The sequence below is a fragment of the Hypanus sabinus genome, chromosome X1 (genome assembly GCF_030144855.1).
Source record: "Hypanus sabinus isolate sHypSab1 chromosome X1, sHypSab1.hap1, whole genome shotgun sequence".
NCBI classification, from domain to species: domain Eukaryota; kingdom Metazoa; phylum Chordata; class Chondrichthyes; order Myliobatiformes; family Dasyatidae; genus Hypanus; species Hypanus sabinus.
The window spans coordinates 24,227,735-24,242,780 of record NC_082738.1 but is presented as its reverse complement, the minus strand read 5'-3'; the positions used below and the strand labels follow the sequence as shown (position 1 = coordinate 24,242,780).

Sequence of the window (15,046 nt, the reverse complement as noted above, 5' to 3'; positions counted from 1 at the left end):
AGAATGGGCTCGATGGGCCAAATGGTCATTAACAGTTACAGTATTTATCCATAATAATAATATTCAAGATTTTAAACATGTTTATTGGGTCTTTGTGTGGCATCAAGTGTTAGAGCCATGTAGGATCAAGCATTGAAAGGCCATGTGGACTATTGTGTCTTTGCCTGCTGTAACCATCTATAAATAATTCCCCTTCCCTACTTTCTCCCATCTTCCCTGGATCCTTCTCTGCTTCAAATATTTATCCACTTGTTCCTTAAAAGTATTCTCCCTTCAACCATTCATTAGGGTAAAGCATTTCGTATTCCAACAGACATGAGGAAATGAAAGCTCACACTAAAACAGATTTGTTTCAAGCTTTCCTCCATTGATTGGTTCATGGTGACTTTGTGTTTCTTCCTAACAGGGTGAGCGAGGTCAGACTGGTCCTGCTGGTGCCCCTGGTGCTCCTGGTGCCCCTGGCGCTCCAGGTCCTGTTGGCCCAACTGGCAAACAAGGAAACCGAGGTGAAGCTGTAAGTAGCTGTGGCTTCAGAACATCTATACTATTTAATTTACAGCAGCTGTTCAATAATATGCAAAAATGGCTGCACAGATCACAAAGATATTAAATACTGATTTTTTTTTTACACTTTGCTGTATTTCTGCTATGCAAGTAACTTTGATCACTGGCAATCTTTGCATTGACTGTTTATCCTGGCTGTATTTTATTACCAAACTGATAACACTATTTTCCTTTGATTTAGGGTGCTCAAGGTCCAATGGGTCCTGCTGGCCCTGCTGGTGCTCGTGGTTTGCCTGTGAGTAATCTTTGTAATTTAACATTTTGTACAAATCTGGTGGGTTTGTTCGACTAGGTTGAATTTGGTAAAAGCTTAGGTTAAAAATTCAGATTTAGTGTTAATAAGAGAGCGACCTTATTGCATCATGCTGAGGTAATGCTAGTTACCGAAGAAATGAGGTCGCATTTCAGAGACTCCTAATTTAGTAGTAGCACAGAATTGTCTCAAAGACAGACATTTTGGGAAGATGGAATATATCTTTTCATTATCAAAAGGATAGCACCAGACCTCCAATGGTGTAAGTGCTTTACTTACCTTTACCTGATATCCAGACAGTCTTTACCAAGGTTTAGATAGTATATGCGCACATAGCCGTTAAAATATATGTGCTTGGAATAATATTCAAGTATAATATCTTATTTTTATGCCTTGATTAAAATAATGCCCAATTCAGTTTCACAAAAACATGTGAAGCTCACATTGTCATATATTCCTGAAATGACAACATGATACTGTTTAGTTTTGATAGTCTTAGTTCAAAAATGAGAATTCCAGCAGTGAAACTTGATGACAAGCCTGTTTTAACCTCCTGAACTTAATCTCCTCTTTAGGGTCCTCAAGGTCCTCGTGGTGATAAGGGTGAAGCAGGTGAAACAGGTGAAAGAGGACAGAAAGGTCACAGAGGCTTCACTGGTCTGCAAGGTCTCCCTGGACCTCCTGTGAGTACTTCAATTAGGTTTCATTTTAATGTCAGAGAAATGTATACAATATACATACTGAAATTATTTTTTTCCGCAAACATCCACGAAAACAGAGGAGTGCCCCAAAGAGTGAATGACAGTTAAATGTTAGAACACCAAAGCCCCCCCACACTCCTCCCTCCAACGCATAAGCAGCAGGAAAGCAACGACCCCCCCACCAGCAAAAAAAGCATTGGTGCCCTCCACTGAGCACTCAAGCGTGCAGCAAAGTATCAATAAAGACACAGACTTACAGTATCCCAAAGACTACTCGTTCACCCAGTATTCAACATACCACAGGCTCTCTCTCTTTCACCCTAATAAGGGAAAAAGAGGTGTCCCCATTTCACAGTGAGAGGGGACACATAACAAAACAACTTGCTGATTTACGGTGTTAAAAGTCTGTTGTGTCGCTTTTTCCGAGCTCTGTTCCCAAAGATCTCGGGTCTCTGGGCACACAGCCAGCAGCCAGCTCGCTGCTTATGACCTTCTGTCTACTCTGACAACACAACAGGCAGCGGCACTGACCTCGAGTCTACCCACCTCCCGAGTCACGAAAATTCAGCACCCTGAAGGCGCACAAATCTTCTAGGTCGCGTCCTTGGCGTATCAAAAAGCAGCTGGTCATGAGACACCGAGAGTGGGTCCCATTTCTGCAAAGAACCAAAGTCAGCGTGTAACTCCAGGTCGGGGTCTTCAAAAGAACCCTGAGAGGGAAGAAAAGAGATATCAAAGCTAGAAATAGAGCTGTTTCCAAAGATGAAAGCAAAGGAGTTGCCGTTAGGTGCCATCGTCCTCCTAAGCTGCACCCCAGTTCAAAATTTTTTAACACAGTTCAGGCTATACAGTTCATAGTGTAAACCTATTGGAACCTATTTCATTTTGTGGAGGGTCCTTTATATTATTATATTATCTTACATTATATAATGTAATGTATCACTGTATCTGTATGCATATTTGCATTCATATTGCATCTCATCATACACTGGAAACCCTTTAAAACACTTCATGTTCAGTGAATTATTTTGAACTGCAGTGAACCAAGCAGGTGACTGAAGCTAGACAACCAAAATGTACCCAGCAAAATCCCACCAACATTAAATGAAAATTATAGCCATAAAAAACCTTGTTTTGGAGATATTCGTTAGAACACCAGGAGAATTCTCCTGATTATCTTTCAATAGTGCTGCAGGGTTAGTACTATCCTGAAGAGGCTTGCATGGCTTTGACTTTAATAAGGCAGAAACACCAACTTAGCTGTGAGAACACCATTTTTATGCCCAACTGATAAAAGGAGTTGAAATCCACCTGACAGAACCAAACCAGAAGACCCAGTTTCACAACCCTTCAGCATAGAAGTTCAGTTATATGGTAGTGGTGGCAACTGGGGCTCAACAGCTAGATCTAGTCCCTTAGGTGGGGGGGGGGGGATTTATTTGAAGTTCCAGCTCCTGTATATCATCCTGAGATCCTACACAGTCAAGTTCAAGTCTGGATGTGAGTTATAGAGATAATTGAGTTTGTTGGAGAATCCCCCTAACCCCATCCTCACCCCTCCATGATCACTTTACTGCTTCAAGGATAAGTATCTAGTTGAAAAGTTCAGAGGTATCCTTCACCCACAGAAACATATTGTAACAAAGAGGTGGAAGAGGCAAAATTAAAAGATAATATTAAGGCATTGATTATTATTGTTGTTAAGAATATATATAATACGTGAAGTTTGGCATATGTTTAGTGTCGAGGCACAAGAGACTGCAGCTGCTGGAATCTAGAGCAAAGCATAAACTGCTGAAAGAAACTAGTGGGTCGAGCAGCAACTGTGGAAGCAAAGGAATTCTTAATACTTCATTTAACATAACTTAGCTTTTAGCATTTCATTATCTCGAAATGGCCTCCACCTCCACGTACAGCAGTGATCACCTGTATCTATCCTCCTCTTCTCCAAAGTTATTAGGAACACAGGATTAGTTTCTATTTACTCGACTGAATGAACTGAATGAACATTCTACTCCAACTCATCAGTATAGTTGGTGGACACAAGTTCAAACCTACTGTCGTGTTGACTGTGAAAGTACCAGATTGTCTTAACAAAAGCATTCTGGTTCACTGAAGACCTTAGGGAGGAAGATCTGTCCTTACACAGTGACCCAACACCCACAATAATGTAATTGATTCTGTGCAGTCCTCCAAAAGAGCTTAGCTGGCCTAAACTAAGCTTAGCTTAGTTCAAGGGTAGTTAGGGAGGGATTGCATTAAATCCTAATCTTCACGGTGATACCATGTGAATGGATGACAAACTAAACATGTGCCTTCTTCTTACTGTGGATTGTAAATCTGCAAACATCTAATTTTGGATGCAAGTTTTTTCCAGGATACTTTGAATTTTTTTATGATTTTGTCTCTCATTTTAAAAGAACTCTTAAAAAAGGAACATCTTCAATATTATAAAAGCAACCCCTTATTTAATACATCAACCCTATCAACAATACCCATCCACCTCTTTAACCTTCCTCCAAAACATATCAATTTGTCTCTTAATCTTATTGGCTTCTTCATTTGTCCTCATCTGCAGTGTAAATTTCAATGAATTGAATCCTACCCAACTGCCCAGCTGGGTTATGCAGATTTGAACCTCTTAGGTGTAGGAATTTCAGAACTGTTTTGCTGTTTACCTGTATTCACCAGTTCGTGAAGTTCATTCTATTTTTTATATATTTATTCTGAATACGTGACATTTATGCTCTTTTTGTCTTTTCCAGGGCCCTGCTGGTGATCAAGGTGCTGTTGGTGCTGTTGGTCCTTCTGGTCCTAGAGTGAGTATTAACCTCAATTTTGTATTAAATTCTCATTAAGCAAAACATCATGCAAAAAATTTCCAGAGCAGAAATTATGGATATAATACCACAACGTGAATAATACTCTCCAAATTCGGCTCATTTCAGATTAAAAATTGATAGTATTTCAAACTTGTACTATTTAGTAGATATGGTAGCTTAGTGAGAGTGCCAAGTTAAAAGATGAAGTACTGAGAAAATACAAAGTACACAAAGACAGATACTAAGATCTGGTCACTTGTGACCAGGTATCAAGAAAATTCACCATGACCGCTGCCTAATTGTTGCAACATCATAACTGGGATTATATCACATCTACTTGGTCTGATGAAACTATGTGTGACTCTAGTATCAGAGTACGCTTCAGGTTCTTTGAAGTGGCTCAACTATAAAAGTCATCAGTATTGACAACTTGGGATGAGCAAGGCAGTCTTACCAGTATCAAATACATGAGAACAATACAAACAAAACCCTAAAAACAACAATCCATTGTTTAGGTCTTCACCCCATAGAAATATTGAAGATGGTCAATCTGCATTATATTGTACTAAATACTATAATTAGATACGATATATTACATATGACTTCAACCTCACAATTCTTTTGCTCCTTTGCGTCTGATATCTTGTGTTCTCTAAACTCCAAGACTCTCTCTAAAACTCAACTTTACTACTTTCTTACCATCTCAGCCATTTAAATATTTATTTTTGGCAACCCTTTGTCTTAGTATCTGTGGTCTTCTATTAAATTTTAGGCTGGACAATATTTCTACTAAGTCCTTTGGGACATTTCTACCTCAGGTTTACATTCTCATCCAATTCCCATATCCCTATAATGTGCCTAGTATTCAAAGATCTATTGATCCTACCTTGCCATGAGTTTACTTAACTATTCACCATCCACAGCTGCCTGATGTACAGAATTCCAAAAGTTTGCCCCCAAGAAACTTGTCCTGACCTGAGTCCCACATAGTATCATTATATCGCTAGACATTATCCAATAGAACTAGACTCTCCAGCCGAGGCCTTCTATTCTCCTCACAGTTTACTATCATACATAGGTTTGTATCACCAGAGAGCATAAAAGGATTTTATCCTTTCATTTCAGCCATTAACACAAGTTGATTTTCCTTTCATAAAACCAAGTTGATGCTGCATAATAACAATCAATTTACTAACTATCTATTTCCATCTCTTAACAACAAATTCTAGTGTTTTCCTGACAACTGATGAGTTGACTGCCCTTGAGTTCTCAATTTTCTCACTTCCTCCTTTCACAATAGTTGTTTCACTTTCCAATCTACTAGGGCTATTCCAGATTTCAGGGAATTTTGGAAGATTACCAAAAGTGCATCTGTTATCACTACAGCAATTTTTCTTTCAACTCTAAAATGCTGTCCATCTAGTCCAGGAGATTAGTTCGTTTTTAGTCCCTTTAACTTCTCCAATACTTTCCCTTTCACTAACATTGTTTGCTGTCATTAGATCCTTGTTACCCAGGAGTTCTAGTATATTATTTATTCCTTCTAATATGAAGACAAAGATGAAATATTATTTTAAAATCTCAACCATTTTCTTATTCCCTATTATAATTTTGTTTCCCCTTTCTCTAGAGATTCCCATACTATGAGATTACTAATTAACCCCTCTCATTTCAAGTTGAAGTTTGATTATCAGTCAACCATACATAAAACAATTTCACAAGACAAGATCTAAAATTACCTGTTTCATAACTGGTTCCATGACATTTTGCCTCCAGAAGCTCCTGAATAGATTCTGTAAACCTACCTTCCATATTACTTTTGTCCATTTCATGAAAATTAATGATGCATTCACTATTGTATTACCTTTTATTGAAGATGCCAGTTACTTCTTGATTAATAGTCTCTCTAACCGTGCAGTTGATATTGGTTACCTTGTAAGCCAGTTTCTAAACAGCTTCTTGTCACTTCTTGTGTCTAATTCTTCACGTATTGATTGTACTACCAATGCAGGATCATTCTTTATTACTTACGTTAGGCCATTCCTCAGTGCTAGTAACTTCCCAGCTTGTCTGTTTTGTTTGCCCTTTCTAATTGTCAAGGATCTTGGAAGTTAGTTCTAACATTTTAATCACCATACATATTTCCTTGATTTAACCTCATTTATCAAAACATTTTGATTTTTAAACTTTCTATCTTCCCCCTTACTATCACACCCACTTACTATGACCCAAATTGCTATTTTGTTCACTGTTCTTGACCTATTTAAATTTATAAGTTTCTGACCCTCTAAACCTAATATTACATCACACCAACCCCACCAACACTGAGCATCCCCCCAACACACACACTTTTTAAAATTTAATGAGCAAATAAAATAATGAGCCAACTGCCATCCCAGTTTAAGAGAATGCCTCTGTATGGAATAGCTCTCTGCCTTACTGCTGGTAACAGTGCCAATGACTAGGAACCTTTGTCTTCTACACCATTGTTTAAGCCTTACAGTCAACACTTTGATTCTTCACCAGTTTTGTAGTTGGCAAAAGAAGTAATCCAAAGATCATCACCAATGTGATCCTGTGTGTTTCAGTTTTGATCCCAGCTCCTCAAACTTGCAGATTTACCTTTGCCATTGGCACCATGTTGGGTCACAACAAATGGATTCTCCCCCTTCCTACTACATCCTTCTCTTCAAGGAGTTGGTGCTTATCTATTAATGATTTTGTTTTGATTTAAAGAGATAAAAGTTTGAGCTAGTTTGTAACTGTGTTTGTTGCTTCCCATTTCAGGGTCCCCCTGGTCCCGTTGGGCCAGCTGGTAAGGATGGCTCTAATGGTCTACCTGGTCCCATTGGCCCACCTGGTCCACGTGGTCGCTCTGGTGAAACCGGCCCAGCTGTGAGTATCATGCCATCTACCAACTGTCCACATTAAAAAGTAGCAAGGGAATTAGTACTAAATTTAACCAAGTTTACACTCATCCTTCTCCTTGCTGTTGAAATCAAGACCTTCTTTCTCTAGCTCCTCTAGAATCTCTCCCTAAGTACCTGTAACGCATTATAATGCTGCAATGGATGTTCCTCAACAGGGTCCTCCTGGTAATGCTGGTCCACCTGGTCCTCCTGGCCCACCAGGCCCTGGCATTGATATGTCTGCATTCGCTGGCCTGTCACAACCCGAGAAAGCTCCTGATCCACTCCGATACTTCCGGGCTGACCAGGCTGCTCCATTCCTTCGTCAACATGACGCAGAGGTTGATGCCACTCTGAAATCCCTCAACAACCAAATTGAAAACATTCGTAGCCCAGAAGGAAGCAGGAAGAATCCAGCTCGTACTTGCCGAGACCTGAAACTTTGTCATGCAGACTGGAAGAGTGGTAGGTAGACATTAATATTAGGATGACATTAGAATGTTAGCCTATGGTATCATGGTAAAAGAAGATTCATTCCTGTCTGACAGACCCAAAATTCTGTTTCAGCTCAATCTTTGCTGAAGTTAGCAATTTACTATACTTTAACAAATGAGTGTACCATTGCATTAGTGTTTTTCTATTGCTATTCTATGTATATTTTTGGTTCATCAGTTTCTTTGGAACATCTGTTCAGCTTTATTTTCTAGATGTCTCCTTCTAAAATAACATTATTTAATAAAAGTGGGAATTTCAATGTTTCAGAGTTCTGTAGTTCATGCAAGTCTGTTCTGATTTTTATCACAGGTGATTACTGGATTGATCCTAACCAGGGCTGCACACTTGATGCCATCAAAGTCTTCTGCAACATGGAAACTGGTGAGACCTGCGTCTATCCCAACCCTGCAAGTATTCCACGAAAGAACTGGTGGACAAGCAAGGGCAAAGACAAGAAGCATGTATGGTTTGGTGAGACAATGAACGGTGGTTTCCATGTAAGTTCCTTCATAATCATTAACTAAAAACATGAGAGATTAAGAATATAGATCACCAAAAGATTTTGTATCTCCCCCTTGTACTGAAAGAGGATCTTGTACACCAGCTGAACAATTTCATCATGTGTACAACAATAGGGTACCATTAAACCACTTAGCTACAGTAAGCCAATTGTCCCACTTTTGCTGCCTCAACTCTCGCTACCTCTTTCTCAATTCAATTCTTCATTCTCTGCTAAAGTCACTGAACGGTTTAGTTAATGTAGTGGGTGAATGGTTTAGCAATGTCAACCAATAAACCACAGATACAGCCAACAAAGTCTGTGCTGATTTACCCAATTTCAGTATGAGCACTAGTTTCAGCACTGGGGTATCCTTATATCCTTTAATCAGTGTGGGACAAAGTGGCTGGAGTTCATTTTATTCAAATATGTCTCACAACTTCAACTCCTGATAGCCTGATGTCCAGATGCTCTTCTCTCCAACATTCTTTGCTGAACTCTATTCAGTTACTTGGAGATTTGTCCAAAACTTTGGTCTAAGCTTCCTCAGAATACTCAATTCTACTTTTAGCAGCTACAGATTTTCAAACACATTTCTATAATACAATACATACACAGGGAGAAAATCCACTTTTTCTCACTTTCTAGAAAGGGAGTTTCTCCGTTTTTGAATACAGGTGGTACTGGGATCAGCTGTAGTGGCTTCAATACTTCTGTCTGAGACCGCCAGCAAATAAGACAGTAAACATAATCTAAATCCTTCCCAATCTGTGTATTTTGAGTTAATATAGCATTCTTATAATGAACATTTTTGTAATTTTTCCAGAGTATTGAACCTTCTTTTCCCGTCTCTTATAGTTCAGCTATGGTGATGGCAGTCTAACAGCCAATACTGCTGCCATCCAGATGACTTTCTTGCGTCTGCTGTCCACCGAGGCTTCCCAGAATATCACCTATCACTGCAAGAACAGCATTGCTTACATGGACAGAGCTACAGGCAACCTGAAAAAGGCACTCTTATTGCAAGGCTCCAATGACATTGAAATCAGAGCTGAAGGAAACAGCAGGTTCACATACACTGTCCTGGAGGATGGCTGCACGGTACGTTTTTGGAATTTTATCTAATTAAAAAAAGAATATTAAATATTACATCAATTGCTTTCATAGAAGGGGAACTACATCTGAATGTAGTCTATGTAATCTCTCACCATACTGGGGAAATCATGCATCACTTTGGACAGGTTGTAAGACGAATTGTTTCATGATGGCAAATAATTACAATAGTAATTGAAAGTGATATGATGTGGAATAAATTAGTTAGGTATTCTACTAATTTACAAAATACATGCATATTAACTACTATAAAGCAATGATGACCAAGACCCTGAATCTCCTCTCACTTTGGCAGATGGAGAAACACCGACAAAGATAAACCAGAGTAAACACGAAGCAGAGAATAATTGTTAAGTTATACTTGAAAAAGAAAAGTAGACTACAACTAAAAATATGTATTTTCTTTCAGAAACATTCTGGGAAGTGGGGCAAGACAGTCATTGAATACAGATCACAGAAAACAACCCGTCTGCCTATTGTGGATGTCGCACCTTTGGATATTGGTGGTTCAGATCAGGAATTTGGTGTTGACATTGGCGCAGTCTGCTTCTTGTAAAATAATAAGGACCTCAGTACTTTCCAATCACTTCTAGGACTTCTGCACTGAATGGCTGATCCAATCCATCACTCCATTCATCCACACGCTTACATTTTGGACTTCATGGCCTAGCTGGACAGACGGTGAAAACGGTTAATTTATTTATTGTTTTCCTGTAAGATCTTCAGGTCAGGCGAAAGTGTTTACTGATATCTGTTGAAGGCCCTCCCTTGGATTGTACCAGCACAGGTATTACTAATATTCATGCCGTACCAGTCTGTAAAAAGGTTACTAGCAGGAGACTGTGTAAAATATAAAAATGGTGCTATGTTGTAAAACCAGTCTGTAACATGGAGAACAATTGATATAAAAAATGTGGAAAGTACAAGTTGATCTGGGCGTTTTTTTTGTGGATTTCTTTTTTTTTTTGCAGACTTTTAAGAGATTCTAAGTACTCCAGTATCTAACTTTGCCTGCCCTCTTTTTCTATCAAAATGAAGGAAGTTTGAAACACAACCTAGAACTTCCCCAGTTTAAGCTACCTCACACTAATGATCTTGAAGGGACTAAACACACAGTAGTAGGAACAGAAGCTGGTGCGGAGTTAAAGACAAGTCCAAATTACTCTCCCACATCCAGTTTAATTCAGAAAAAGGGTACTTTTTTTAAGCTTCTTGTTCCTCCTCCTGGGACAGTTTAGTGAACTAGGGATCCAGTCAAGATTTGATGGTGCTGAATAAAATAATTCTGAAGCTGCCATTTGCTGTTAAAATTTGTAACACCTCTTTAACATCCAGTCATTTTACTAAGTAACAATCAGTATTGCAGCAAAAAAATTCTAAAATGAATGATGTGTGATCTCATTTCTAACCAAATCTTGTAAAAAAAAACCACAGAATTTTTCCCCTATGTTTTCCAAAGTTAGGCATGTGGATAAAATAAATTCTTTTTTCCTCCTATGACTTATTTTCTCCAACTCCATGCATCTCTAGCTTCTGTGTAACTTTTCTTGTAACTGGAGGGGAAAAAAAAGAGGTAGGCTTTTTGGGGGGCAAAACAAACCAAGGATATGTACTATTTTGTATATGTAAAATAGTTCAAATGTTTTTAAATATTTTGCAATACTGGTTTGAAGCATGGTAGATTAGAACATTCCCATCACAACACTAATGATCTTGTTTCTTGTGAAAAGCTTCTGTCACTTTGTACTTTTTTTCTCAACCCACTACCCCTCAACAGCAATAAAGATAGAAAGCTTTTCTATTAAAAACACATTTGTTTTGATTTTTTTTAAATTTGTATTACGTCCATCCTATGATGTATCTTTGTTGAAAATGTTTATCTATTCTGGGATATTTCATGACAGAAAAATGAAACAACACAAATAAAACTTAATTTAAAAAAGTACCCACCATGGTTTCAGCTGTTTTTTGATCAGAGGTTACTCACCATGACCTACAAACAGGGCTGTTACCAGGACAGACCAAAAGAGACATGGTCCTTTTAGATCCTGACCAAATTTTCCCTCTACTTTTCTTTTTTTTAAATTCCACTACCCAAAGCTCATTGGGTGTCAGCAGCCCTTCCCTCCCTGAGGGAGGATCTCCATTTGTCAACCCATTGGCTGTCTTTTCCCTCACTGGAGATGCAATAGCAAATTGTTGTACACCGACTGGTTATCCCACTGAAACAATTGCAGTGCCCCAAGTATCCTGTAAGAAAATATCAGCCACATTAGCAGAAACCAGGAGGAAACTTTGGTGGGTATCACCATCACCAACTACCTGGTGTTGGAGGAGTTCCACACCAAATTCAACAAGATTTAATCATCAAGGGTGGAGTTTGATACAGAAACAGGATTCAATTGCAACTTAACCTGCCCGCCCAGCAGCTGGACAAAATCAGGTGCAATGTTAATTTAACACCCTATTCGTTTTTTACTCTTCACTGAGGCAACACTCTCCTCAACTCCAAGGGATTCCCAGTCAGTGAATTCCATTAAAACTCCCCTCAAAGTTTCACTATGTTATAGAGTGACCATATAAATCCCACATGAACTGAAAATGGATTTTGTGAACACGCATAAAACCCAACAAGGATATTAGGGAATTACAGTAACTCCTGCGCACAAATTCTTTAGAAGGATGAAAATCACATACAGAAAATGAAAAATATTGGTGCAACCTTCTGGTTGCAAATAGTGAAAGTCCACCATTTCAACTCTTAATGAATCTCATAATAAAATTGTAATGGTCAAAAGGTATCAGATCCTGCATTGTACCATACTGTAACACCATGGCTCAGATTTTACTTTCTTAATGCTTCAATCTTGACTGGTCCATTTGAGTAGAGCCATTGTTCCCATAGAAGGGAAGGGCATAGGCAAACTGGAGAGTGCCAGGAACTCAGTGCTGACCAGTTATATGGTAGGTAATTTCACCGTCCTCTTCACCTGGGGCACAATGAACACCAAGGGATACAAAGTGACCATTTGAAACACAACATGGTATGACTGGTATAATGACATTTGCAAATATTGTACCAGAGATGATCTGGTATAATTATTTGCCAAAATAGGTTATGTATTTTCCAGGCAACTGCTTAATAATAGAACAAATTCTGCAATTGGCTTTCTTACTCTGACTCCTTGCTTAGGAATAAATTTACAAGAGGTAGGTACTGAATGACCTTTACTTATCTCTGGCCTATTTTATTCTCTCTCATCTCAGAATAACCCAAGATCACATCTTATCATCAATTGTGGTGCTGCACCTGTTTATCACTTACTACTTCTGGATTGTATCAGTACGTACTCAATTGATTAGCAATTCCTGAACTCATGGAGGTTAAATGGTCAGTCACTTGAGAAATATGTGAGCATAGCTCTATCATTATTTACAAAACATATGCCCCACTTACAGAAGTCTACTTAAAAACATGAAAAAACTCTACAAAATTGGACCTTTAAAAAATATTTAAGGAAAGCATAGACTGCTATGTTTAGTGTTGAACCCAGGATATTGGGTAGGATCAATAAAGAGTGGCAGGGTAGGATTAAAAATACTTATGTCTGAATTAATTGCTATTCAACCTGAGAAATTCACCTCTGTTCAGTGTTTTTAAAAGTATCAGGTTATTTATCCTCAGCAAGAACAATGTATGGCTGTGTGATCAGCTGTTCATCAGAAACCAAGGTGACTTGTAGTTCAAAGGAAGAACACAGTGCCTTACTTTCTGCCACTTTAAGGCCCTAATCCATTAGACATGATGCATGTGATGGGGGAAAGGAAGGCAACCTTACCAGCCAAGATACTCTCTCCAGAAAAACTGGAATGCTTAGCAGATAAGTGAACTGGGCAAAAGCTCTCTAAAACACAATTGGGTTCTCGAAGTAGTGAGAGACCAAGGGAAGTCAGGGTAACAATACTTAGCAACTTCCACACAGGCAACTGTTTCAATCATTTTTAAAATAAGCATAATGGACATTTAATCTATTAGCCAGGGGGAGCAATGCAGAGTAAAAGCTTTTAGGGAACTTCTTGCCTTTTGGAGAGTTGCAGTTTTCATACAGCCTAAAATAGTTGTGACAATGAGCTCCTCCTTCAATTTGCAAAGCCTATTTTATATCACTGTATGAAAGCAGCTTACAATATAATTTAACCACATATTAAGCTGTCTGCATAACTAGAGTATGACCAGACCTGGACATTTTGAAGAGTGTGAGACTTGCACCATTTAAGAATTTTGCAGCAAGTCTTAGGAAAACAGAAGACAATTCACGCACACACTCCCAAACAGCGACACTTAATGACCAAATTAGGTTTTTGACATCACCCCGTTGTTCAAAAGTGGGCATATCCATCTTTGAGAAGGCAACATTTTTGATGCCTTAAAAATGGCTTCAGAGTACATAACTTTAGTCCTGAATTGCAGTATTAATCCAAAATTAAAGGCTCCAAATCCCTGATGCAAATTTCAAGCAAATAAACTTCTAACTGTGCCATAGCTGCAGAGTTTGTTGGAGAAAGATCATATAGATACAGTACATGGTCTTGATATACATTCAGTGCTTAATTTACTTTGCAAAGCACTTTATAGAAACTGAACTCTGCTGTGATCAGCTGGATGACAATATAGAATAAAGAGGCCAAAGTCCACACTGAGAATTTCAACTATATCTTTGGTACATTTCACTCTGAGCAAGACAATGATTGTACCACCTCTGGATAGATTTATAGATAACATTTACATACAATACTCAAGTACGTTTGACACGGAGAGAAATTCTTCATGCAAGCATAAGCAGCTTACACCTAAACAACCTCATATATAAGCCAACCACTTTAAAGATGGATAGGAAATAAGTCACTTGAAACTTGAACAAAAGATTTGCAGCAGAGATGGTGGCTTAAATTATGGCATACTGAATCTATTCATAAACAAGAGTTATAGGGGCAGAGAGAAACAAGGTATTCTTTGTTGGCCTTCGGTGCCAGGCCATTCAAATAGGCAAAAACCCAGCCTCTCACAGAGTGCAAAAACAACTGAAACAAAAGGATATTGTGGAAGCTTGAAACTGATGATATTATTGTTCTCTGCAATCAAACCTGAAGATTTTAAAAGTACAGAATAAATTTATGCAATGGCATTTATTACATTTAGTTTCAATTTTACACAGTTTCAAGTTGGATCATTCTAATCAAGCTCTTTGCACAAATTGTATTACTTATTTGTTCATACAAAATTAACCTTAGAAAATCCTGACATATATTGCCTATCCCCAATTGTGTCATATCTAGGGAGCCAGTGGTCTGGAATTAAGTAATGCAGGTTTCCTGAAGAACCTTAACAAACCAGATGGGTTTTTACAATAATCCAGTCTTATGGTTACACTTATTGACAGCAAACTTTTTAAAGTTTAAAAAAGATCTTGATTTCAATTCATGACTCAGCTGCCTTGGTGAGATTTAAACTCATTCTCTATATCAATAATCCAGAATTTACCGAAATATTTGTTGCTTATCACTATTCAACCATAATCATAATCAGAATCAGATTTATCACCAGCATGTGTCGTGAAATTTGTTAACTTAGCAGCAGCAGTTCAATGCAATACCTAACATTGAAGAAGAAGAAAACATAAATTAAATAA

The 15,046-nt window shown here is 38.3% G+C and overlaps 1 protein-coding gene across 3 annotated transcripts in view; it reads left to right on the top strand.

Annotated features, from left to right (window-relative positions):
- LOC132384708 (collagen alpha-1(II) chain) overlaps nucleotides 1-11,288 on the top strand; it is a 97,330-nt gene extending 86,042 nt beyond the window's left edge. For all 3 annotated transcript variants that reach the window (XM_059956082.1, XM_059956081.1, XM_059956080.1), the window contains 9 exons: nucleotides 407-514; nucleotides 746-799; nucleotides 1,393-1,500; nucleotides 4,284-4,337; nucleotides 7,128-7,235; nucleotides 7,426-7,714; nucleotides 8,054-8,241; nucleotides 9,102-9,344; nucleotides 9,766-11,288. In XM_059956082.1, coding sequence (XP_059812065.1) covers nucleotides 407-514; nucleotides 746-799; nucleotides 1,393-1,500; nucleotides 4,284-4,337; nucleotides 7,128-7,235; nucleotides 7,426-7,714; nucleotides 8,054-8,241; nucleotides 9,102-9,344; nucleotides 9,766-9,912 — 1,299 coding nt within the window. In that variant the 3' untranslated portion in view covers nucleotides 9,913-11,288. The remainder of the gene's footprint in view (nucleotides 1-406; nucleotides 515-745; nucleotides 800-1,392; nucleotides 1,501-4,283; nucleotides 4,338-7,127; nucleotides 7,236-7,425; nucleotides 7,715-8,053; nucleotides 8,242-9,101; nucleotides 9,345-9,765) is intronic.
- Nucleotides 11,289-15,046: the final 3,758 nt, after the last annotated feature.